The sequence below is a fragment of the Penicillium hordei genome (assembly GCF_028827395.1).
Source record: "Penicillium hordei strain IBT 12815 chromosome Unknown utg000006l_segment0_segment0, whole genome shotgun sequence".
In the NCBI taxonomy this organism is placed as follows: Eukaryota; Fungi; Ascomycota; class Eurotiomycetes; order Eurotiales; family Aspergillaceae; genus Penicillium; species Penicillium hordei.
The window spans coordinates 4,372,239-4,395,566 of NW_026623147.1; the positions used below are offsets into that span (position 1 = coordinate 4,372,239).

General features: G+C 47.6%; 10 protein-coding genes across 10 annotated transcripts; 7 read left to right on the forward strand and 3 right to left on the reverse strand.

The window, feature by feature from the left end:
- Positions 1-124: 124 nt before the first annotated feature.
- N7537_012253 (flavin-containing monooxygenase) lies at positions 125-1,630 on the forward strand (the record flags this gene model as incomplete). Its single annotated transcript, XM_056903307.1, has 1 exon — positions 125-1,630. The coding sequence occupies one exon, from the start codon at positions 125-127 to the stop codon at positions 1,628-1,630; it is 1,506 nt and encodes a 501-aa protein (XP_056748594.1).
- A 215-nt stretch (positions 1,631-1,845) lies between these two features.
- Positions 1,846-2,902, reverse strand: N7537_012254 (lipase family protein; the record flags this gene model as incomplete). Its single annotated transcript, XM_056903308.1, has 3 exons — positions 1,846-2,190; positions 2,253-2,746; positions 2,815-2,902. The coding sequence occupies 3 exons, from the start codon at positions 2,900-2,902 to the stop codon at positions 1,846-1,848; spliced, it is 927 nt and encodes a 308-aa protein (XP_056748595.1).
- Positions 2,903-5,941: 3,039 nt separating this feature from the next.
- N7537_012255 (uncharacterized protein) lies at positions 5,942-6,157 on the forward strand (the record flags this gene model as incomplete). Its single annotated transcript, XM_056903309.1, has 1 exon — positions 5,942-6,157. One exon carries the CDS (start codon positions 5,942-5,944, stop codon positions 6,155-6,157), a length of 216 nt encoding a protein of 71 aa, XP_056748596.1.
- A 72-nt stretch (positions 6,158-6,229) lies between these two features.
- N7537_012256 (uncharacterized protein) lies at positions 6,230-6,635 on the forward strand (the record flags this gene model as incomplete). The annotated part of the gene is made up of 2 exons (XM_056903310.1): positions 6,230-6,257; positions 6,430-6,635. 2 exons carry the CDS (start codon positions 6,230-6,232, stop codon positions 6,633-6,635), a joined length of 234 nt encoding a protein of 77 aa, XP_056748597.1.
- A 692-nt stretch (positions 6,636-7,327) lies between these two features.
- On the reverse strand, positions 7,328-9,394 carry N7537_012257 (uncharacterized protein; the record flags this gene model as incomplete). Its single annotated transcript, XM_056903311.1, has 5 exons — positions 7,328-8,004; positions 8,056-8,210; positions 8,270-8,861; positions 8,921-9,055; positions 9,109-9,394. 5 exons carry the CDS (start codon positions 9,392-9,394, stop codon positions 7,328-7,330), a joined length of 1,845 nt encoding a protein of 614 aa, XP_056748598.1.
- A 4,373-nt stretch (positions 9,395-13,767) lies between these two features.
- N7537_012258 (uncharacterized protein) lies at positions 13,768-14,067 on the forward strand (the record flags this gene model as incomplete). The annotated part of the gene is made up of 2 exons (XM_056903312.1): positions 13,768-13,881; positions 13,915-14,067. The coding sequence occupies 2 exons, from the start codon at positions 13,768-13,770 to the stop codon at positions 14,065-14,067; spliced, it is 267 nt and encodes an 88-aa protein (XP_056748599.1).
- A 1,328-nt stretch (positions 14,068-15,395) lies between these two features.
- Positions 15,396-16,242, forward strand: N7537_012259 (uncharacterized protein; the record flags this gene model as incomplete). Its single annotated transcript, XM_056903313.1, has 4 exons — positions 15,396-15,556; positions 15,621-15,648; positions 15,671-15,860; positions 15,881-16,242. 4 exons carry the CDS (start codon positions 15,396-15,398, stop codon positions 16,240-16,242), a joined length of 741 nt encoding a protein of 246 aa, XP_056748600.1.
- Positions 16,243-16,471: 229 nt separating this feature from the next.
- Positions 16,472-17,516, forward strand: N7537_012260 (Carboxylesterase type B; the record flags this gene model as incomplete). Its single annotated transcript, XM_056903314.1, has 3 exons — positions 16,472-16,947; positions 16,998-17,254; positions 17,305-17,516. 3 exons carry the CDS (start codon positions 16,472-16,474, stop codon positions 17,514-17,516), a joined length of 945 nt encoding a protein of 314 aa, XP_056748601.1.
- A 327-nt stretch (positions 17,517-17,843) lies between these two features.
- N7537_012261 (putative alpha-amylase) lies at positions 17,844-20,132 on the reverse strand (the record flags this gene model as incomplete). Its single annotated transcript, XM_056903315.1, has 9 exons — positions 17,844-18,509; positions 18,569-18,809; positions 18,861-19,007; positions 19,055-19,217; positions 19,262-19,490; positions 19,540-19,648; positions 19,700-19,815; positions 19,867-19,905; positions 19,962-20,132. 9 exons carry the CDS (start codon positions 20,130-20,132, stop codon positions 17,844-17,846), a joined length of 1,881 nt encoding a protein of 626 aa, XP_056748602.1.
- A 1,077-nt stretch (positions 20,133-21,209) lies between these two features.
- Positions 21,210-23,316, forward strand: N7537_012262 (putative glucan 1,4-alpha-glucosidase; the record flags this gene model as incomplete). Its single annotated transcript, XM_056903316.1, has 5 exons — positions 21,210-21,441; positions 21,493-21,779; positions 21,826-21,922; positions 21,971-22,608; positions 22,663-23,316. The coding sequence occupies 5 exons, from the start codon at positions 21,210-21,212 to the stop codon at positions 23,314-23,316; spliced, it is 1,908 nt and encodes a 635-aa protein (XP_056748603.1).
- Between the last annotated feature and the right edge of the window lie 12 nt (positions 23,317-23,328).

Below are 23,328 nucleotides of genomic sequence, written 5' to 3' on the forward strand. Positions count from 1 at the left end.
CGACTGATGTCGATCTGCCGATCAAACGAATCGTGAAACCGAGGTATGTCAACTTTCTTAAATAACAATGTTGTTCACTATTCACTACCCACTGGTAATTGCTCATTGATTGCATTCATCCATCATGAACGGAACCAATGGTATAAATGAAACCAAACACTTCGATATTATCATCGTCGGCGCAGGCATCTCCGGAATCAATGCTGCATACCGCGTCCAAGATCAACTCCCTGGTTACAGCTACACTATTCTGGAAGCTCGTACCGATCTAGGTGGCACCTGGGATCTCTTCAAGTATCCTGGGATCCGTTCCGACTCAGACCTTTTCACCTTCGGCTTCCAGTTCAACCCCTGGTCCCACGATAATCCCATCGCTGAGGGCTCTGCCATCAAGGAGTATGTACGCGACACAGCGACCAAATACGGCATCGACAAAAAAATCCTCTACAACCGCCGCTTGTCATCGGCAAACTGGTCCTCCGATGAAAATACCTGGTCGCTGACCGTCAACCACAATGACTCCCAACACACCTACACCGCCCGCTACGTTATCTTCGGCACAGGCTACTACAACTACAAGAATCCCCTGAAAGCCGACATCCCTGGCCTGGACGCCTTCCAGGGCCAGATCATCCACCCGCAGTTCTGGCCCGAGGACTTGCAGTACAAGGACAAGAAGATCGTTATCATCGGTTCCGGCGCGACCGCCATCACTCTGCTCCCCAATCTCGCCGACCATGCCGCCCGTGTCACAATGCTCCAGCGCAGCCCAACCTATATCCTCTCCGTCCCAAACCGTTCAAGCAGCCGCTGGATCTCCTACCTCCTCCCCAATGCCCTGTATGCCAGGATGCAACGCATGATCTGGATCTACACCACGCGACTCTTCTTTCTCTTCTGCCAGCGGTTCCCAAATTTCGCGCGCTGGCTGTTAAAATTGAATGTACGCAAGCAATTGCCCAACCATATCCCCTATGACCCACATTTCAAACCCAGATACAACCCCTGGGAGCAGCGGTTGTGTGTTTGTCCCGATGGGGACCTGTTTCGCAGTCTCCGGCAGGGCAAGGCGGATGTCAAGACAGATACTATTCGTGAGGTTACGAAGAATGGTATTATCTTGAATTCGGGAGAGCAACTGGAGGCAGATATTATCGTTACAGCTACTGGATTGCGCTTGCAGATCGCAGGTGGCTCGGCGCTATCTGTGGACGGGAAGAAGATTGATGTTGGTGATAAGTATTTGTGGAATGGAATCATGCTCCAGGATCTGCCCAATGCCGCTTTCGTTATTGGGTATACTAATGCCTCGTGGAGCCTTGGTTCGGATGCTACGGCTCAGTTTGTCTGTCGCTTGCTCAAGGAGCTCGAGTTGCGGAAGTTGATCTCTGCTGTTCCCCGCTTGAAGGAGAAGGATGCTGCTACGCTCCAGGATCGTCCTCTCTTGAACCTCAAGTCGACTTATGTGTCGCTTGCTGAGCGCGTCTTGCCCAAAGCTGCCGACCGCGGACCGTGGCAGCCGCGTGATCACTACTTGAAGGACTTGAAGTTTGCTCACAGTGGTGATATTGACACCGGACTGGAGTTTGTGCAAGGGCCGAATCTGCGCCTGCGCCCTAAGATGTCCTGATTGATGCAATTTTATGATATGATAGCGCGCTAACTACATTTTGGGTTGTCTGATTCGGTGTACATACGGCGTTTCAGGAGGCTCAGTAACAATACATTCATTCCTATTCTTCAAGCTGTACAGTCTCGTTGTCCATTAAAACTTAATACATGCTGCCAGAGAAGTAAATAACTTCAACACTCTCCCACAGTATCACACTTATCAGCTAATGTCTATCATGATGATGCATCCGACGGATTGGCACAGACGCTCATATTTCCAAAATACCACCCATGTTCAGGATTCGGCCACCTCAAATCCCGATCCGAACCAGCATTCCCAGCTTTACTATTAATCCCCTCAATATACTCCACCCCATCAGTGGTAACCTGCACCCCAGTCTCCAGAGTAATCCAGTATTCAGGCGAAGGCTGGCTCCAATCCAAGAAAGGCAGATTGAGCGGCACTTTCGGGACAGGGTCAGTAGTATGCGTGGCTCGGTAGATGCTGTTTGGCGTTTGTTGGTTGGTGATAAACTCGGCCAGCTTCAAGTTTCCTGGTTTCGGTCCTCCAAATGTCCACTGATGATTTCTATATGTTAGCTGGCATCTACCCTGCTGTCCTGTTCTGAAACTTGACTTACAATATCCAAAGTGAACCCCTGTGTTCGAAGAACAGTCCCTGCTAGCGCCGCAATACCCCCACCCAGACTGTGTCCTACAACGCTCAGCCTGTAGCCTGGATACGCGCTAGTTGCATCTTGAAGCTGGGTCGTCGCCTGGGTCGCTACATCGCTCCAGTAAACCCAGAACCCATGATGGGCTTTACATCCGGTGCAAACGTCCTCAATCGGGGTGAGAACAATATCGAGATCTGTGTTGCCGTCGCTTTTCGATACCGTGCCGCGGAATGTTAGGACGATCAGTTGCCGCGTGTGGTCTAGGGCAATATAGCCTGTGGGTCCGTTATCGCTGTGGAATGCGTTGATTACCGTCGTGTTGTCGGCTGCTACGAGTCCGCAGGTGCCGTAGTCGCAGGTCAGACTTTGGCCTGTGTGGTTGATGTTTTGATCACAGGCCGATAGGGTGGCGAATTGGGAGAACAGCGTGAAGCGTTCGAGTAACTCGCTTGAGATTGCTGATGCATTTTCATCGTCAGATTGGACATTGTGCTTTGTTGTACTCTGTAAGCGGAACCGAACTCACCCCGGCGAGCTAGTTGGACAGGAGATGCAATGACTACCACGCTGAGGGATAGCACTCCAAGCACTCGACATATCATTGACCCAACCATATTAGATAGAGCAAATGATGTATAGTGTCGAATGATACTTTGTAAGTGTACGAAATGAATTACAAAGACACCTATTCCATTGATCTCTGGGAAATTAGCTCATATTTATAGACATCCTTTTCCACCGCCGATGACAACCCACATATGGGATGTTTTCCAAAATAGGAGGGGTAATGGTGGCAGGACTTAATCCTATGATGCACCGTGATGACTGTATAACACCCAGCTGAGTATATCGGCAGCGCTAACCCTGCATCCGGAGGATAATTCGATCTTAGGGCAGCCGGAACAAACCAATTGGCATTATTTACCCGGGATTCTATAATATCATACATACATTCCACCCATACCCCTCGTGAACCGAAACATCCGAAGATGCTGTTGGACAGCGGGAAATTTTTCAATCCTCGTGTACTTGCTACATAACTTCTAACCCTCGAACACTAGGAAATCTTTTCCTTTCCTATTTACTGCTTACCTCTTGTCGCCTTTCGATCAGTGATTATTTTATCTTCCTGCTAAAATACATGATTTAAATAGTAGTTGTTAGCTATGCTAACTATGTTCTCTAGCTGGCATGTTACATATTTGTGACTACCAATAGCGTGACACCTACATGTGGAGTGGGTAATTTCTCAATCTGAATGAACCCTTGGCAAGGTAGTGATCTTTCTTCGATGGGTTAAGATTTACATGCAAGTCTCTCGTAGCGATCATCATAAGGTCAAGATCATATATGTATGTCTGTCTCACTGTGATGCGGCCCGCAGAATTTTACGCTAATGCGTACACACCCGATAGATCGGCGGTGATCATTTCGGCTCAACATCTACATCAGATCTCATTTCCCCATACGGAGTACTCCGTATACATATATTCACTAGGTGGACTCGTGCATGATGTAAGTTTGCCCCACCCCGACGGTCTCCGCCACCGCAAAAATAAATCATTCTCCTACGTAGATCACTACTCTATAAAGCATGTAATATTAAGAATTGCTTCTGTGATGCCCTCAATTGATCTATAGTCTAGATTCACTTATCCGGGCCGAGCCGAGCCCTCAGCTGGGCCTCTTAATTATCCAATAGCCTGCAGTGGCGTCCAATTCTCGCTTGTGATCCTCTCCCACTCACCCATACGCCCGCCATCAATGCGTTGCCTGGATACTAGAACACCAGCAAGGGAAGGGATGCTGAGCTGTGATTCTTTCGCCCATACATGCTGGCATTCTCGTGTTGTAGCTGGAAGGGTACACACTGGATGATGCCCCCATCTATACGGCCTCAAAGTGATCGAGTGTCTTGCATGGGATATAAAAAGGGGCAATGATATCCAGGCTGCGTTTGTATTCCAAAAATTATTTACACATAATTAAGCTGCCATTTCTCACCTTATTTCTCTACCCTTCCATCATTAATCAAGGGTTATACATAGAAAAGTGTGTTGCAGAAAGTATTCCTTTTTTCTATATACCTGAAAAGACACCCAAAAAGAATATCAAAAGACCATCGAAAAGACATGACAAGGCCGCATAAGCGGCTGACTAGTTAGCTATCCCTGTTCCATTATTAATTCTATCACTGATATGGCGTATTTGTAACTAAAATACAAAATAGCCATGAGCTCAAGTAAGCCCTGCTAGAGAAATTCCCTATATAGCGTAGTAATATATATGCAAGATACACACTTAGCTAGTTGCATGGATGCACTGTGTTTCACGTATGCCGCCTTAAAAGGGGCATGTAGAAGCAACCTCCCCAGATGGATTATTGACCTGAATATCAGAAATCATATTAATCCAGAGACAACGTAGCCATATTGTCCCGCAAAATATACGCCTTAAGGAGAAAAACATTATATAAAGTAGAAGGACCCTTCCATTGTTTACCCTCATGATATTAGATATTACCTACCGTGATCATGGCCCCCTTGCATTTTAATGTCGTACACCCTCGGTCTAACTAAACAATGCTAGCATGTTGTAGTACATAGCATGTCGTTGTAGTACATAGCATGTCGTTGTAGTGCATAGCATGTCGTTGTAGTGCATAGCATGTCGTTGTAGTACATAGCATGTCGTTGTAGTACATAGCATGTGTGACTACTACGATGTAGATCACTTAGCGTAGATCTTGTGAATCCATTTCGAGCACATGTTGCTTTATCTTGGCTTCGTGTGACTAACCGCATTCAAATATTGAAAGTACTCGCCCAATTGAAGGGAATCACTAATTTTATTGTTATAATTCTGTAGTTCTCCCTACATGCTTATATCTATTGGTAAGTAGCACGATCGTCAATGATTGCTTCTTCCGCCCTTTTCAGCCGAGGTAAAGGACCTCAAACCCCTCTATTATTCCCGCATAGTCACATTGAAGCAGCTATAGCTATAGAACGCTCGAGGAAAATATATTCCTACGTAAGTAGGAAATTCTTCTAAGGTTGGGATTTTCACCTTGTCCTATACAACTGTCACGATCTCTTATCCATCCACTTAGTTTCTCAGACTGTAAAATTCTTATATGTCTACGATTTTCAAAGTGATAAGCAATGATCTACTAGTCTCTCTATATAAGCTTTCGTTTTATATTGTGATCAAGGCTGGGTCTTATCACAATATGCAACCGCCTTAAAATGAATAACACCTGTGCCATCTGGACTTATATCTCGAGTTTCCTTGTTCCCTAGAAAATGCCTACCTACATGGCTGGCCTAAACGAAGTTTGCTTTGAATAGTCACGGTGATACATCTCTTGAAATATCTTCTCAAAAGCGAAAGTTATCTATATTCCCTAAGTCCTAGTAGAAGTATGTACTAGGGAATCCCTAGTCTTCACGTTGCCACCGACGGCAAAATCCAAAATACGACCTCACAAGATAGTCGCAAGCCCACCCTACTTTCCCTCCCTAAGCTCTCATTCACAGTTACCATGAGCCGAGTTCTGCTTTACACGTACTCCGGTGTTCAAACTCGGGGATATCGACTAACGCTTACATCTTCTCGTTAGAATTCACCTTGTCATATAGTGATTTACTAGCATGGCCTCCTTCAATATCTTTCAGATAGGAATCCTGGCAAGCATTGCTTCGCTGAGTCAAACTCGGCCACATCCCCAGCAAGGAAGTACACCTCACATGCTGAGACTCGTACGAGAATTAGCCATCACCTTCGACCACGAGCGAGCTGTCGAAATCACCAGTGATGTGGCATATGCATCCTCTGGTCGCATGACATCAATGCAGACAGTATCGTGACCCCGGTGCTTTGCACCTTCTGGCAGATTTCATGGGATCACATTCTACTACCAATAGCCCAAACCCTTGAACATGACTCTACCAACACTGGACCACCTAAGTGAGTCGCAAATAAAAGGAATAGACTTTAGTTCCATTGAAACAAAATAACATCAACACTCCAGATTAGATCGGGCCAACAATTATCTCTGGTAACTCGATGTGTACAGCGCTGCCCCTATTAAAAGGGATAAAATTAAAGTTTCGGGAAAGATTTAAGGTTAAAACCACAGTGGGCAAGTCGGATTTCGTCAGTTCGGCCACAATGATGGCATCCGAATACAAAAGCCACGGCGGCTACAACACCAAAGGAAGAAGGCCGGACGGAAGCTCAGAAACACCCCGATACCTGGGTGAAAAGGAAAAGGAGGGGACAGATGAGAAGATGATCGAGGAGTCGCAAGGCGGGAAGCAGTTCGTTGGAAATACTGTGAGGTGAGGGAGGCGAGGCATAGGGCTAGTGCTGATGTTGGGGATGAGGGCGAGAAGGCTGTGGGTGATTCAGAGGAAATTCGACGGAATGGGGAGGCTGATAAAAAGGGGACTAAAAGTAACAAGAGGGAGAAAACGGAGGGCAAGAAAAAGACAACAAGAAATGAGGTGCAGGAAGCAAACGCGGTGTTAAGCAGGATGAAATACAGAAAAAGAAACAGAAGGACAGCACCAGGAGGCAAGGTCTGCGGAAGAGAAAGTAAACCCTCTACTGAGGTTAGTTGATCCCTCTAAATCCGTATTTGGTCGATGCTATTGATAGTTAACAAAGTAAGAGCCGTAAAAGAGGCGATGACCGGAGTAAAACAGACATCCAAACTACAATCCAAGGGTAAAAGGTGCGATTGGAAGAAGTGATGGAGGAGCCATCAAACAATGTCTGAGAGAGATCCCAGCTCCTGAGACTGCCCGAGAGGAACAGTCTCAAAGAGGCAACAAAGCATTGACGACAACAAAATACATAGTCTACGAAAGAACGAAGTTGATTAAATAAAATATCATTTCAATGGGTATCCATGGTCTTGAAAACTATATTTGTTTATGTTCAGCTTTAGCCAATCATGCCAGGACCGAACCATCCATATATACCATTACTTCATCCTGACATATCTCATTTCGATACGGAAAATGATCATCGCTTTACTTTCGCTCCTCATCTACAACCATCTGAGGAGTAAATTCGCTGTCTGGAAGCATGTTCATGGCGTCCTCCTGGGCGTCCAACTTGTAGTTGGTGGCCCAGAATCCAACACCACCCAGGAAGGCGAGGATAGCAACCACGGTGTAGTTCCAAGTCAAGAGAGGATCATCAGCCAGACCAATGAAAGCCTGGCCGATGGCAGATGAGAAGGCGTTCATCAGGAGCGAGACAGCCTGGACGAGGGATCGCATGTTCTTCGGGGCCTTGGTGTAGGCATATTCGAGGGAAGTAATGGATGCAAGGATCTCGGAAATACCACCCATGATGTAGGTCAAGGCTTGGATCCAAACTGAGATGTTGGTGTGCTCGTGCTTAACCTCCAGACACATGTTGGCCTGGTTACCGCAGGGGCCCAACTTGTAGATGTAGTACTGGGTGACTGCAGCAACGACCATGCTGAGGGCGGCCACGATGAAACCGGCCGTGATACGCTTCAATGGGGTGAAGTGGAAACCCATCTTGCGAATACAAGGGTATACAATATGATCGAAGATGGGGATGAAGATGATGAGTGCAATGGGGTTGAGGTTGTTGATGATGTCGTTGGGGACACCTCCAAGTTTCATGGTGGCCGCTTGAGATGTCAGATTGTTCAACATCTGGTTGTAGGCGAGCCCTAAATATGGTCAGCATATGCGAATACAACAGGAGGGAGCGTTACACATACAGTAAAGGGGGTACCATAAAAAGACTCTGCAGGCGAGCAGTCCACGGCGAACTTCATCAACCCATGCATCGTCGAAGTCCATCCACGCGGGCTTGCTGGCTCCGAGGTGGCTGGGCTTGGCGGCAGCCCAAATATCGACACCAGAGCTCTTGAACCTACAGATGAAGGTCAGTAGGTGTAAGACTTGGCATTAACGGGACGGGACGTAGCTTACCATCGCACGGGGTTCAGGGTCCAGTGGCCCTTCATCGCCAACATTGAGACTTTGAAGGCTTTGGGGTAGATTGATCCACCGGGAGGAGTGAGGATGTAGTGTTTCTTGCAGAAGAGCAACACAGCAGGGCACAGACAGAACATGGCTGTGGGGAGCAGGTAAGAGAGCCAGAAACCAACATATCGCTCAGCGTAGACCATGGCGACCTGACCGACAAAAGAACCGATATTGACCATCATGTAGAAGTACATGTAGATACGGGAAACAGTGGCAGATGGGTCAACGATGACACGCTCACCGGAAGCAAGTGTCGTGACATAGGGCTTGTCCTCGCGATATTGCTCTGCAATCAGGGGGGCGATGTTGGCCTTGAAACCACCAGTTCCTACACCCATGATGATCAGACCAATAGAGAAGCATGCAATGGCTCCGTTGGGACTTTCAATAACCTTGGGAATGGCAGAAATGATGAGAATTACGTGTCCAATGAGTGCACAGGCAATCGCGGACATGATGGTGCGGTAACGACCCCACCATTGATCAGCAACCATGGCACCAAAGAGAGGCATGATGTAGGACCAGAAGGAATTGACTGTGCAGGTTAGGGATATTAGCGATGAACGCAACTCCTCGAGACCACATATCACTTACACAATGTCAATCCAGTGGAGGCCTGTTGGCCCATACCTAGAGCTCCGGGTGAATCATTGCTCCAGTCGGAGACACCTGGAACGAGGGCACCGGTGGTGGATCCAGTAGGCAAAGGCCGCTGAATGAAATTGACAACTAATTCAGGTTAGCCGTCTATCCTCTCTTTCTCTAAGATTGATACTGCATACAAACAGCAGTAGCACCGTAGTACGAGAAACGCTCGCACAATTCCACAAAGGCAACGCTGTATGCAGCCACAGGCAAGTTGCCGGCAACACGTCGCAAAGTGGCCAGTTCCTCCTCGGTAGGAGTAGTTTTATCCAGAGAATCACCTTCGATTGACACTTCCCGCAGGGGCGCATTGTCGATGGTCAGCTCATCAACCACGGGGGCTTTCTCGTTGGTACCGATATCGTGGGAGATTGCCTTTGATTTGGCAATCTCAGCCACATCGACAGGATCGCTGGCATTCATATTGGCGGTTCTGGGATCCAGTGATATGGGAGATGAAACACTCGGCAGAAAAAAGAAAGGAAGAAAGACTTGCGGGAGGGCGAGGTGAAGGAATTATATGCCCCATGGCGTGATTAGCGGAACCGTTTAACTGTGATTTCCAAGATATCCACTACTCATTTCTCACGTTCCTCCATTCTAGAACCCGGGGCAATGTCTGCATTAGGGAGGTGGCGGACGGCGGACATGGCAAAAACCGTCAATAGCCGGAAGAGACCCTGCGTCTGGTACTTTTTCAAGATTAAACCTGTTGGGATCTGTGCCTCCAATGGGGAGCCTCGGGCTCATCCGGCCTAACCACTTTCCTCTGGACGAGATAAGCAAGGTTCCAGCTTTGTTCCAAATCAAAAGAGATCCCGGGAGGCTAATGGTCAATAAGACTTGGATCGTCCAATTAAAGAGCTAATGTGGGCTTAGGCCCCCCAGTTTTGATATCCACTTTGTGTTACTTGGCGTCGCCTTAGCGTGTCTTGGGGCGGTTTGGCCGAGTATCTCCCCGCGCCATGTCGCTTGGCTGGTAGGTTACATTGTAACCCTGTTTGCTTGGCCAACTCATCTACCTAATCACAGTAAAGAACGGCTGATAACCGAGGTGCGATAACTGATATCCTTTGATATCCCGCACATGGCCCCCGACCAATCACAAAACTTGAACTACACTCCCTTGCAAAAAGTGCGGGGCCTCAACTGATTAGGCTCAAGGTCAAATTCCCACTACTTTCCCCCTGGAGAAGTGAGACATGGTGTGATTGGCCTTGTGATATTGCCATCGATTACCCGACTCTTTTACAAACTGCTTTCGTGCATTGGCAGTCTCTTGGGCCGTCGGTGCCCCGGGAATCCTATAACCTCATGACTATCAAGCTGACTACCTGTTTTACTTGGAAGCCATGGGTCTACCCCCCTCCCCGGTCTAATGCGATTAGGCATCCTGATTGCCCTTCCTAATTCCCTCCAGTTCATGCCACACATCGTCCGATATTCTAGGGATAATCATGTTGTATGTGTCGTTTCCTCGTTTCTTTCACCACCGTGTAGTATCTGCAATGAACAATCGCTTGAGTCTCCGGAATATGCAGTTTATCACCCGTCAGAATGCTTGTGTTTGATGTGAATGGCGCGAAGCCGGCCGACAGTCCCATCCAACGTCTACCTTGGTGCGTTGTCAGGAGATCAAAAGTGCAGTGACACTTACACTCGCATATCAGGGTGATTTCTGGATTATTGGCATGTTGATCAATGTCACTGGCTCCTCGCTCACTTTGGCACGTTCACCGCTTTGCGCAGCTCCCATGTGGCGATACTCCAGACAACCTTGCCCACTTATTCTGCATTGACCACTGTGTCCTTAGGCATTCCCTTGACCGTTTTTTGATTGGACGATAACATAACATACATATGGTGGGTTTAATTAGTTACAGTTATGATTCATTAACATTTAAACCCTGGTACCTTCTCAAGGTCCGAGACCCATTTATTTCCTGCCGGTAGAACATTAATATTATTCAAAATCAAACGTTTTAGCTCGCATATACGCTCGGAACGAGCTTAGGGCCTCGCTCTATAATAGTAGATAATATAGAGATGGAACTAGAGAGGTAAAAAACAGAGAGAAAAGGGATAGTAACCTCGATAATCAGCGTATACTGCGCGCCCTAGTAGGAATAGGTAGGCGATATATAAAAGCGGTCAATGGTCGAAGTATTGGGATCTAAATATTAATGAAACGCCACTGTGTGTCTGTGGAATTACCAATACCCAGCTATGTAAGCTGACTTGGCCATGTCTTGTTTTGAGTGGATATGCATCCCCTCGCATGACCACGCATACCTGCATTGTTACAATGTCAGATTATGTTTGTGACCATGCAGCCTTGGTCGCCTTGGTCGCCTTCAAGGGATCGTGGGAACGATGTGTTTAATAACTCCCGTAAAACACCTGGCAATTTTCTTCCGACTGCTAACCCCTTTTCATCTTCTCCTCTTTTCTTTCAAGTTTCCTATTGCCGACGACCCTACTAGAATTTATTTCACACCTATCACGCGCAAAGCCACTCCGAAATCCAAAGGTTCACCAGGTGCCATTAAAGTGGCTATAACGTGGTATCTCTCCTTCCGTTCTTTCACAGCGACTCGAGCCTCGAGCCATTGGGGTAATACACATAGCGGAATCCCCAGATGAACAAGCCATATGGATAAACACACCCGACATTGCAAAAGCCTATACAGAGCAGATCGAGCCGAGCTGACCGGTGTAAAAGAAAGTAATTCCATAGACACTGTTTCTCAGCTGCGATATCATGCTCGGTACTTCTGCCTCGCCGAGGAAGCACCCGATGGACGCCATTGCAGCAGCTGACTGGCGGACCATCTCATATTTCCCCTACGGGTTCTATCGGGACATGAGAAGATGCTTTCAGCCAGCACAAGGGTCCCGTACGTACCTCAAATTACACTGCCCGGTACAAGGAAGCAAACCCAAAAAAAAAAAACCAAATTTCGGTTTGACCACTCAGCCCCGATCTGATACCAGGTCGCCTCGATTATCCCTTCTAAATATTGCGCGAAACTTGATTGATCTCACGAAAATCATCAAGATCTCCCTGACTAGTCTCTCCCCCGATCGCATGTTAATTCGCACCGACGGTCCCGTCCCAAATCTTCTTCCGGATCGACCTAGTCACCTTTTAAAATGGACCGCGACGCCATGTCAGTGCGGTCTAGCACAACCTCTAGGTAAAAACTATCCGTGTTTCTTCCAAGCAGTGCCACCCCGTCCGTGCGATTTAAATTAGGATAGGGGTAGGGACTTTGATCCAATCAGACTTTCCTCCGAGAAGCCAGTCGGTGCGATCTAGCATTAGGTTATATCCACCCGGATTCCTTCCGGGAAGTTTTGCACCATCCTCACAGCACAATCGGGGTGGGGTATAGGGAGCGGTCTTTGGTCAGGTCGACCTACAACATAGTTTTACGATGATCTTGAGTTCAATCCAACCCCAATAATACCGATAACTTTGGCGCAAATACCTTATAAGCAAGCCATATCAACCTGGCCTCCTTCCGACCCAGATGTCACCTCGGTCGTACCTACAGGCCCTTCCGATAATTCCTCCTTGGAAGGGAGCCACATCCATCTGGCCAGGATCAGGGTTCTGATTCCCTTCGACATTGGATCAACAGCACGGGTACCATGCTAAGGTTTCTCCATGACTTGATTTCAGCTCAAATCGCTCCGACCGGCGGCACACTTTGAGAAAGTCAAATCCATATAACCATGATCTGCACGTTTGTACAATCCCACCTCAGTTTATATGAACATTTCCAACAAGGAAAGCTAGATGGATATGAGGATGACCTTCGTCCAGGTGCCTAGCTAGGTTGTACTGACAGGCCCTCATAATGGGCGCTTCTTGGAGGGAAGCAAGATCGAACTCCCAACCTCGGTCCTATCCCAGATCTTCTCGATGGACCTTCGGAGATTCCTTTGGATCCGAATCAATTCGATCATGATTCCGACCCAACTGAAATTCACCCTGGCTCGCACTGGCAAGTCTGTTTTGGACACCTATACGTGGGGAGTTATATCAACCTGAAAAAAGTCACTACTCTGATCCCACCCTGATCGTGCCGACAGGCACTTGCACTTCTTCAAAGAGAACCTGATCGATCGCACCAAAAGTCGAAGTGATCGGCTCTGGCAAAGACAGTCTCTTAGAACTTCACAAGAATCTGACCCTCATTTTCTTTATTACTTACTTCCGATCGCACCGACCAATCTACAAAGGATAATATCTTGGATGGGCTCCGTATAGATGTTACAAAGCTCCCAGCTGTCTCATCTATCAGTCGGATGGAGAAAAGTATCTCTTGGACTCCCATACAGATCCTCCAGCCCATTGACGAATCATGAACCCACTGGTTTATTGGATGCGAAATTGTTTCTGACGCGCCCTATTGCCTAGTTGCACCCCCCGAACCCGAGAACTCCTGCTAACGGAAACGGAAGATGGAAAGGCACAACGGCTAGCTAGGTCGGCGCGATAATGAAGTTTGCCCTCAATCGCGTTAATGCGACATTCGAACCTATGATAGCTACCTGCATGGGACTGCTGAGGTTGTCTTTGAGAGGTCCTTAGGTGGGAATTTCCGTGAGACCCACGACTACATCACCCCGGTCACGTCTAGATACCTTTTTTTCACTTGCAAGATCCACCACGTCAATCCCACAATGCATCGGGAAGAAGTTATGCCTTCAACAGTGTTAACGGAGCAAGTGTCTGTCTCCATAACGCCCATATCGAGTTGACGTACCTTGACACCAAGAACACGAAAATGTTCAAGCGCCTCAACGGGCGTCTTTTGCCGCACACATTTCAATTACAGCATGACTCTGTCAATGAAACCACGAGTGATCTGCGTGCTAAATCCGAAGGCATGATTAACCCGGTTTGGCCGTGAGAATCCTTTCAAACGTGGTAGCAAGAGAAGGAGGGGCCGAATATCAAGATCGGGTTCCAGGAAAACGATGAATTTGAGGAGTTGCAGGGCAACTTGATTGTTATCTCCACGAAGGCTGTTGTATTTTGCCAATTTTTCTCATCGACTAGCATCATGGCAAAAGTCTTCATCTGAAAAAAGCATTGATTTGCCCAACAAGCTGAATTTTCACATATCCTTAACACAAATTTCCAGTCTCAAAGATGGCGGACTTGGCTTTGACTGATATATCTCTATTGCCATGGCCAATCATGCAGAGGGCCGTGTGAACCGATGGTCGACTGTTCACTTTTCATCCAGTTTCCGCAAGGATAATGGTATATCTCCCACAGAACTTCCACGTTTTCCGCGAGACTTCATCACCTTTAATCTTAGGTCTTTGGGCCGAAATATCCCCTTGTCGGCGGATAGACTTATAGCCCTCTAATTAAAGTCTATTAACCTATTACAGTACCTCTTTAACAATAGCCCCGTCGAAGTTGATGAACGGGCACATTTTGATCATCACGCCGGATGCCCTCGAATATGGCATTCAGAGCGAAAGTGTTGGGTTTCCGCAGTTGCCATGATAAACCCCCAGAACGTTAGAACTGGATAGGTAGCAGTTTGGAAGCCTAGCAACTTCCAAAATTAGCTAACATAACTCCGTAATCACGGCTAATGTCCTTTCGAACAAATCCCGAGACTATATCATTACGTCCATAATCTTCATGGGGCTGCGGGGAACACATGTGGGGGGGTTGGGGGTCCTTTTCGTTTAGGAACGAATATAACTATTCGTCACATATTCATATATTTACATATTTGGTGTATTGAATTTTTTTATATTCTTTTTAAATATTCAAATATGTTAGATTTATGGAAAATTGTTGAAATGAGCCATAAAAGTGGAAACAGATATAGGATTTATACGTCTGGAAGTAAACCTTGCCTAGGCTGTCAAAGTTGAGATACACAAAAAGTGTGAAGCATATCAGCGGAAGCGGCAATGAAAAAGGAGATAATACGAATGTATTGATAATATTGACTGATAGAGTTTGAAGAGGAAAAGAGAGGAGACAGGACGAGGATCTAACTGATCTATCCTAGAAGTCCGAGGTCCGTTAGGGGAAGGGGTTACATGTGGGGTATTTTCTCCAAATGCGTCGTTAAAGTCAGACCGACTTGTCTCCAATCGAGATATTTTGCATTACCTTCGCCTATACTCTTCGACTCACGAGATATGGCTTTGAAACTTCCTCATACGGACGCTTTCGTTAAGCTCCAGCTTTTAAACGGCGGCAGTATGATGAATCCGCAGCACATGATTATAACCAACACGGATGACTCGATCGAGCACTTATACAACTGGTCAATTTATATTTACCATCCATCCCTCGAACGTCACGTCCTTTGGGACATCGGTATTTCCAATGTAAGGGGAGGGGTCAAGCACGTTATGCACTAAGTGGTTCCTAATGGATATGGCTTATAATTATAAACAGAACAATGATGATTACAGTACATTCATTGCCACTAGTGGATGGTCCATGTTGACACCAATCGGCCCTAAATGGACAGTTCAAGAGCAGCTTAAGATTCGAAATAACCTTGAGCCACAGCAGATTGACATTGTGTTGTTCAGGTAAGCTCCCAGCCAAATCCACGATGTATTCCTCTTATCACCTACATTCTAACGCATTCTGCAGCCATGCACACTTTGACCACTGTTGGCCTGTACGGTCAATCTTTCTGTTAGCGACAGGGTATTTCGGACCGGGCGCCGCAGAGCACTGCCATCCTGGTCATTTCCGGGACCCAAGCTCAATATTTGATGGTCGATGGTCGATTCATTGATCTACAAAAGATGACCGAGAGATGGCAAACGTTGAATGGTCCTTGGGCATCGTTTGGACTGTTCAAGTCCGCAATGGACCTTTATGGAGACGGTAGTTTTTGGATATGTTAGGCTCCAGGGTATATTCCTGGAAACCTATGCGCCGTTGCAAGACTCGAATGAGGAGAGTGGGTCCTGCTAGGGAGCGACTGTTGCCATTCAAGTTAGGGAGTTCCAAGGCTGATACTCTCAATCTGTCTAATTCAGCATTGAAAAGGCGTATTATCGACGGAATTTCTGATTTTGCAGTGGTGCCCCTCCCCGACGGGAAAACCTATTGTCTTCAGGATAACCTAGAGGCAACACGAGAGACTGTCGCAGCGCTTGGAGTCATGGAAAAGGATTATGAAGTTCACATTGCGTTGGCCCACGATACTCAATGGATGAGAATGGTTCGGATCGAACACTCATGGGAATGTTGGATGATGAAATGAGACAGGCAATAACGACGATTGCGTTTGGAAAGCCTTTGCTTTGATTAGAATCACCAATACTGCCAAGGACTGTTTGACTCTCAATGTACGTCGCCCGTCCGGAACTCAGCCAGACGCAAAGCTACCAGTGCTGGTCGGGATCTTTGGTGGTGGCTTTGAGTAAGGTGCCACCGCCATCTACGATGGATTAAACTTTGTGGCGAGCCCTGTGAAATTGGATATGCCAGTCATGTTCGTGGCCATGGACTACCGTCTCGGGGGGTTCGGGTTCTTGCCGGGTGCAGAGATCCTGAAAGCTAGCTCCGCCAATCTCGAACTTATGGACCAGCGTCTTGCATTACAATGGGACGCAGACAACATCGCCGCATTTGGAGGCCATCCGTCCAAGGTGACCATTTGGGCTGAGTCTGCCGGTGCCCTCTCAGTATTTTATCAGATGGCCATATATGATGGCGACAATACATACAACGGTGCACTGCTCTTTCGCAGTGCCACCATGAACTCCGGCAGCATTGAGCCTGTAAATCCCGCTGACGGCTCGAAAGGCAAGGCCATATACGATACTGTGGTTAACAGCGCCGGTTGCAGTGGCGCCAATGACACCCTCGGATGTCTACGCGGGCTGGATTATACCAAGTTTCTCAACGCCGCCAACTCGGTTCCGGGCATCTTAGGTTATAATTCTGTCGCCGAGTCCTCTGCCTCGTCCGGATAGCACGGTTCTAATTGAAGCACCAGAACAACTAATTATCCAGGGCAAATACGCCTGGGCTGCCGTTCATCGTTGGCGACCAAGAAGATGAGAGCACTGTCTTTTCTCTATTTCCGAACAATTTGACAACCACCGATCATATCGTGGACTACCTACAGACTCTGTTCTTCAACGCTTCCCAACAGCAGATTACGGATTTTGTCGCCACCTATCAAGATATCAAAGAAGACGGCTCACTCTTCCGCACGGGATACCTTTATAACTGGTACCCACAATATAAACGACTGGGAGCCATTCTGGGTGATCTGCCCTTAACTCTCACATGCCGGGCTTTCCTAAACTACACCCAGAAAACGAAACCAGACGTCCCTTCTTGGTCCTATCCTATCTGTCATATTACGACCATGGCCTTCCCTTCCTAGGAACCTTCCATGGATCTGATGTTGTCCAGGTGTTCTATGGGATCCTGTCAAATTATGGCTCCAAATCCCTGCACCCATACTACTCGTCCTTTGTGTATGAAGAGGACCCCGATACAAAAGCTGGAGATTACATGGATTGACCACAATGGGGTAGCAACCAGTCGCTGATGAACTTTTCCTCGATCGTGGTGCCCTCTTGCCGGATGACTTTCGTCTAGTTACGACCAGATTATGGCGAATCCTGCTGCATTTCATCTTTGAAAGGGAATGCAGGTGTTCCTGATCAACAGCTTGACGAGTCATGTTTAAATGAATTATATATTACGATACATACTAGCCAGTATTAGTTTTTGGGGTTTGATCTGCACGGTTCTGCTCATAGAAAGTAGGTCGTTATCAATGATATTCGCAAATTCCGGGATAAATTAATCCCCAAGCAGAATTTGTTATCGACACAAAGTCTCTGTTTATCTCCAGCTCGCCGTCACAGTGGCTGTAGTTCCAGAACACCCAGTTGGCACCGTATACGACCGGTTAGGGTCACTTTCCCACGTCACGGTTGAAGATCCGGTTGTCTTCTTGAGGAATTTGTACTGGAAGGTTGTTCCGACGGGGAGGGTGATAGTCGCCTGCCACAGGGGATTGGAAGAAGTGTAACTGCTTGCAGACAGTGCAATAGCTTTACTAGTGTCCCAGGCACCAAGTTGGCTGATCGATCCTGAGACGTAGATATCTTGCCCATAGGAAGTAGTCACAAGCTCCTTGAATAGAACTGGCAGAGCAGTTGCTTGAACGCAGGCCGCCCCCGTAGTGGTTGTTGTCGCTGTAGTGGCTGTGGTACTGGGGACAGATGAGCCGCATAGACCGCTGTTGCTCACGGAGGACGTGAGAACAAGCACCCGCGGCAATCCAGATGCCATTGGAACGGGAATTTTACCGCTGGAATCCACTGTGATAGATGTGCAAGTGTACATCTCCAGCAGCTTGGCACCGGATGAATACCCGCTCCCACTTAAAGACAATGTGTAGGAGGACCCAGAAGACCCAGCGTTGGAAAGCACCGTAATGACCGGCGAGCTGCCAGATCCCTTCTTCATGGCTAGCGTATTGCTGTCTTGATAGAAGGGGACATTCTAACAATTTTTCAGTCTTTTTCAGTCTTTTTCACTAGAATGGCTTTTACAATACGTACCTTTGTCGTGATATAGGTGGAGTCTGCTGCAATAGCCGCTTTGCGGATCTTGTTCGTAGTTGCGATATATTGATATAACTCTACTGTGGTAGAGTATCCCGACAACCAGATAGCTTCTCGGTTGGCGGGGTCACTTCCACCACTATAATGCTGTTCCTGGCCTGAATATACAATGGGAATACCGTCCGACAAAAAGAGGAACGAGATCACATTCTTGGCCTGTGAGTAGTCACTTGTGTAGCTATTATGAGCAGTCAGTGTCATGTATCCCTGAGAACTTCAAATGTCTCACCTTGGAAAACGTGGGTTGTCGTGATTCTCGATGAAATTGCCCAGCAGAGTTGAATCGGCACAATCAGAAGCCACGGTGCCGATCATGTTATACAAATCGCTAATGCTGCCACTGGAAGATTGGAACGCCCGTAGCAGTGGGTAATAGCTGAGCTGTTAGCCTTTCCCCGGAAAACAGGATGGCAGTCTTCTTACATGGGGTAATTCAAGACACCGTCAATGTAGTTCTGATAGTCGCAGGTGTAAGCTGGATCTCCATCGAAAACCTCCCCGACAGCGTATACGCCTGCTGCGTCATTGAACCCAGGCCAGAAGGACTTTTGGACATGCTTCACAGTATCGACGCGCAATCCATCAACTGACTATGTTAGGTCGGCTTATAACATAAACTACTAGACTTACTAGAGTACTTAGACACTAAATCCCCAATCCAATTGTTCCAAAGGGTCTGCACTGAGCTCTGGGTTGTGTCGAGATCTGGCAGCGAGACAGTGGTGTCGCCAAGCCAACAATTCTCGACATTAGACTGGTCATCGTAGTTACTGATCAAACAGTAGGGGTGGAAGTAAGATGAAGAACTAAAGGGAGCGAAAACACTGTAATCCACAGTATTTCCAGCCCCAGCATAGCCCTATTGCCGTGTTAGAAAGGTCCTATCTCATTGTTTAATGACAATGTACCATGTGATTTGCCACAACATCAACCATGAGATACATGCCTCGAGCGTGCAGTGCCTTCGAGAGTGCTAAGAGATCATCGGATGTACCATGGTTTGGATTGACATCGTATCTAGTGAAGTTGGTAAGCAGGAGTCCAGCATCAACTGTTCAATAATCTTACATATCTTGCTGCCAGTACCCATGATAGGACGTGCCATCGCCAGTGTTTTGTGAGAGCTGTTTGGTCACTGGAGTGATCCAAATAGCAGTAAAGCCCATTCCCTGGATATAATCCAACTGGGTAGTCAAGTCAGTATATGGATTCTAAGTGATGGATTTAATACATACTTGGTTGATAATACCCTGCCAACTGCCACCACAATAAATCTAACAGGCGTGGTCAGTGTATCAATTGAGCATCCAGGGTTGAAAATTGCACATACTCTGTCGTTAACATTGCAGGTAGCAGTGACTGAATTGTCGCTGCGTCCGAATCTATCCGTCAACAGGAAATAGATCGATTGACTGCGCCATTCCGCGGGAGTTAGGCCCAAAACCATCTGCCATAGTAGTATGGTTGCTGTGAATATAAGATTCTTCATGTTTGCGGCCATGAATAAAGTGGGACTTAATGTTTTAGTGAAGTTTAGATTCTTGTACAAACCAACAGGGGGACAAGTCAGACCCGATTTATAGCCTCAACTTGCATGCTGCACGTTACGGGCATGTCATGCGGACCAACATAAGCTGGACTTTTGTTAACGGCGATATACATCGGTATAAGCTTTGCATTGTTCCAATCCAATCGGTTAAATGTGCTAGACGTGAAAGTTCCAAATTCCTTGAAGTCTACTCCGCTGGACCGAGATGTCGAGTTAACACAATGGGGGGCGGATAATTCTCTGTAGGAAACTAACGAGACTAGGGCCTGCACCAGTCTTGAAGAGGTCCATCTCTCCGGAGCTTTGCCTATCTGCGGGATTGTTCGTGGTTCCACATCTTCAGAACACAATGGAAGAACCAGAAATTTCGCATCAAACTCACATTGTAGCTCATTTCTACTCGTATCTCCCTAAAGCGCTACTTCCAAGACAGGCCTAGCGTGCTGTTGACGGAGATACTTGAACTAGCTGATTGGTGGCTATCAGCCACCCCCCCAGATTCTACAGTGAAGATGAGTGAAGATGACAGGGGGCGGAGATTCAACGGAATCAAATACCGGAGATGAAGACTCGGCATCTTCCTGAGGTAATTAATGCTTGATTCAAATCTGGTCGATCCAAGCGATTGGGATGGAGATCAACGATCGGATAATAAGACCTGGCATGTGTCTCGGGAGATATTCGATCCGCCTGCTGAAGAGAGTAGTGATGGACAGGAAACTTGCAGAATCCACACAATGAAGCTCTTCACTAGCGCTGGAATCAAATTCGAAGCTAACGGTAATGCAGCAGCCAAATGCCGATCTTTTCCTAACATCATTTCTCCGGAGGCCCCGGAACTCGTTTCTTCTGCAATAGTGTGCTATCATGCAATTTACAAGCAAGTTGCATGAGGGTTGCATTAATTCAATTTTGAGTCGCGACCGAATGGATTTTTCGGTGGCTGAAATCCTCACTAGCTGCAGCCCCTATAAAAACTACGTTTGACCCCCACGATGATCCCAAATCAACCCACTTTCCGACATCATCATGGCTCCTCGCTTTTGGACTGCCCTTTGGGCGCTTACTCTTGGCCATGCTGTTGTGGCTGCGCCCCAGACATTGGTCCCTCGTGCGACAGGTAGTTTGGATACCTGGTTGGCATCTGAGAGCGCGGTCGCAAGACAGGGTATCCTGGATAATATCGGATCGGCTGGTGCCTATGCTGCAAACGCAAAGCCGGGTATTGTAGTCGCCAGCCCGAGTACTTCTGACCCTAACTGTAAGTTATTCCACGGCTGCTTATCGAAGTCAAAACTAACCGAACCTATAGACTATTATACTTGGACTCGCGACTCGGCCTTGGTGTTCAAAACTTTGGTCGATATGTTCAAGAACGGTGACAGCGCGTTGCTGGATGTCATTGAAGAATACATCAGTGCTCAGGCCTATATCCAGACAGTATCAAATCCATCTGGAGCTCTTTCCGGCGGCAGCGGTTTGGGAGAGCCCAAGTTCAACGCCGATGAGACAGCTTTCACCGGCTCTTGGGGTCGCCCTCAGCGTGATGGACCAGCCTTGCGAGCCACTGCATTGATCTCGTTTGGAAACTGGCTTATTGTATGAATTTCGATTCTGTTGCCTTGTGCATTACTAACCCATTTAGGATAATGGGTACACCACCTACGCGACCAACATTGTCTGGCCCGTTGTGCGCAACGACCTCTCCTATGTTGCCCAGTACTGGAACCAGACGGGATTTGGTTCGTTTACCTCGGACTTTAGTGATACCCAATACTGATACCCTACAGATCTCTGGGAGGAAGTTTCTGGCTCATCGTTCTTTACCGTCGCGGCTCAACACCGTGCCTTGGTAGAGGGAAGCACGTTTGCGAGCCAAGTCGGTTCCTCATGTTCTTACTGTGACTCTCAGGCTCCCCAGGTCTTATGCTTCCTACAGTCTTTCTGGACTGGATCTTACATTCTGGCCAACTTCGGTGGTGGCCGCTCTGGCAAGGACGCCAACACCCTGCTTGGCAGCATTCAAACCTTCGACCCGGAGGCGGGATGCGATGACACCACATTCCAACCTTGCTCAGCTCGTGCACTCGCAAACCACAAAGCTGTGACTGATTCGTTCCGGTCGATCTACTCTGTTAACTCTGGTATTGCTGCGGGCAAGGCTGTTTCCGTTGGTAGATACCCAGAGGACTCATATTACAATGGTAACCCTTGGTACCTCTGCACTCTGGCTGCAGCTGAGCAGTTGTATGATGCTATATACACGTGGAACCGTATCGGCTCTTTGACAATCACCTCTGTCTCTTTGAGCTTCTTCCGGGATCTGTACAGCTCCGCTGCGACTGGCACCTACTCCTCGTCCAGTGACACATACTCTTCAATTGTGAGCGCTGTCAAGGCATATGCGGATGGCTATGTTAGCGTTGTGGTATGTTGCAAATTGCTATCGAGTGTTGATCACCCCGACTAAAGATTACCTTAGGAAAAATACGCCCCATCCACTGGCTCTTTGTCTGAGCAATTCTCCAAGTCAGATGGTTCCCAACTCTCAGCTCGCGATCTGACTTGGTCCTACGCAGCCCTACTTACCGCCAATGAGCGTCGGAATGCTATTGTTCCCGCACCATGGGGTGAGACATCTGCCAGCAGTGTCCCTGGACAATGTCAATATACTTCGGCTATTGGTACTTTCAGCTCTGCAACAAACACCGCCTGGCCTGCCACTTTGACTAGCGGATCAGGCAGCGGAACCACTACTGGATCAGGCAGTGTCACCACCACCAAGGCAACTACCACGACAACAACATCATGCACCACTCCGACTGCCGTTGCAGTGACATTTAATGTGATCGCCACTACTACATATGGACAGAACATCAAGCTTGCTGGATCTATCTCTCAGCTTGGCTCCTGGTCCACAAGCAGTGCTATTGCGCTAAGCGCATCATCATACACTACGAGCAATCATCTATGGTTTGTAACTGTGACACTTCCAGTGGGTACTAGCTTCACCTACAAGTATGTCCGGGTGGCGAGTGATGGTACCACTACGTGGGAGAGTGACCCGAATTTATCGTACACTGTCCCCACCACGTGCGGTACCACAGCTGTGACCATTAGTGATACCTGGAGGTGATAAAGCGCAGGA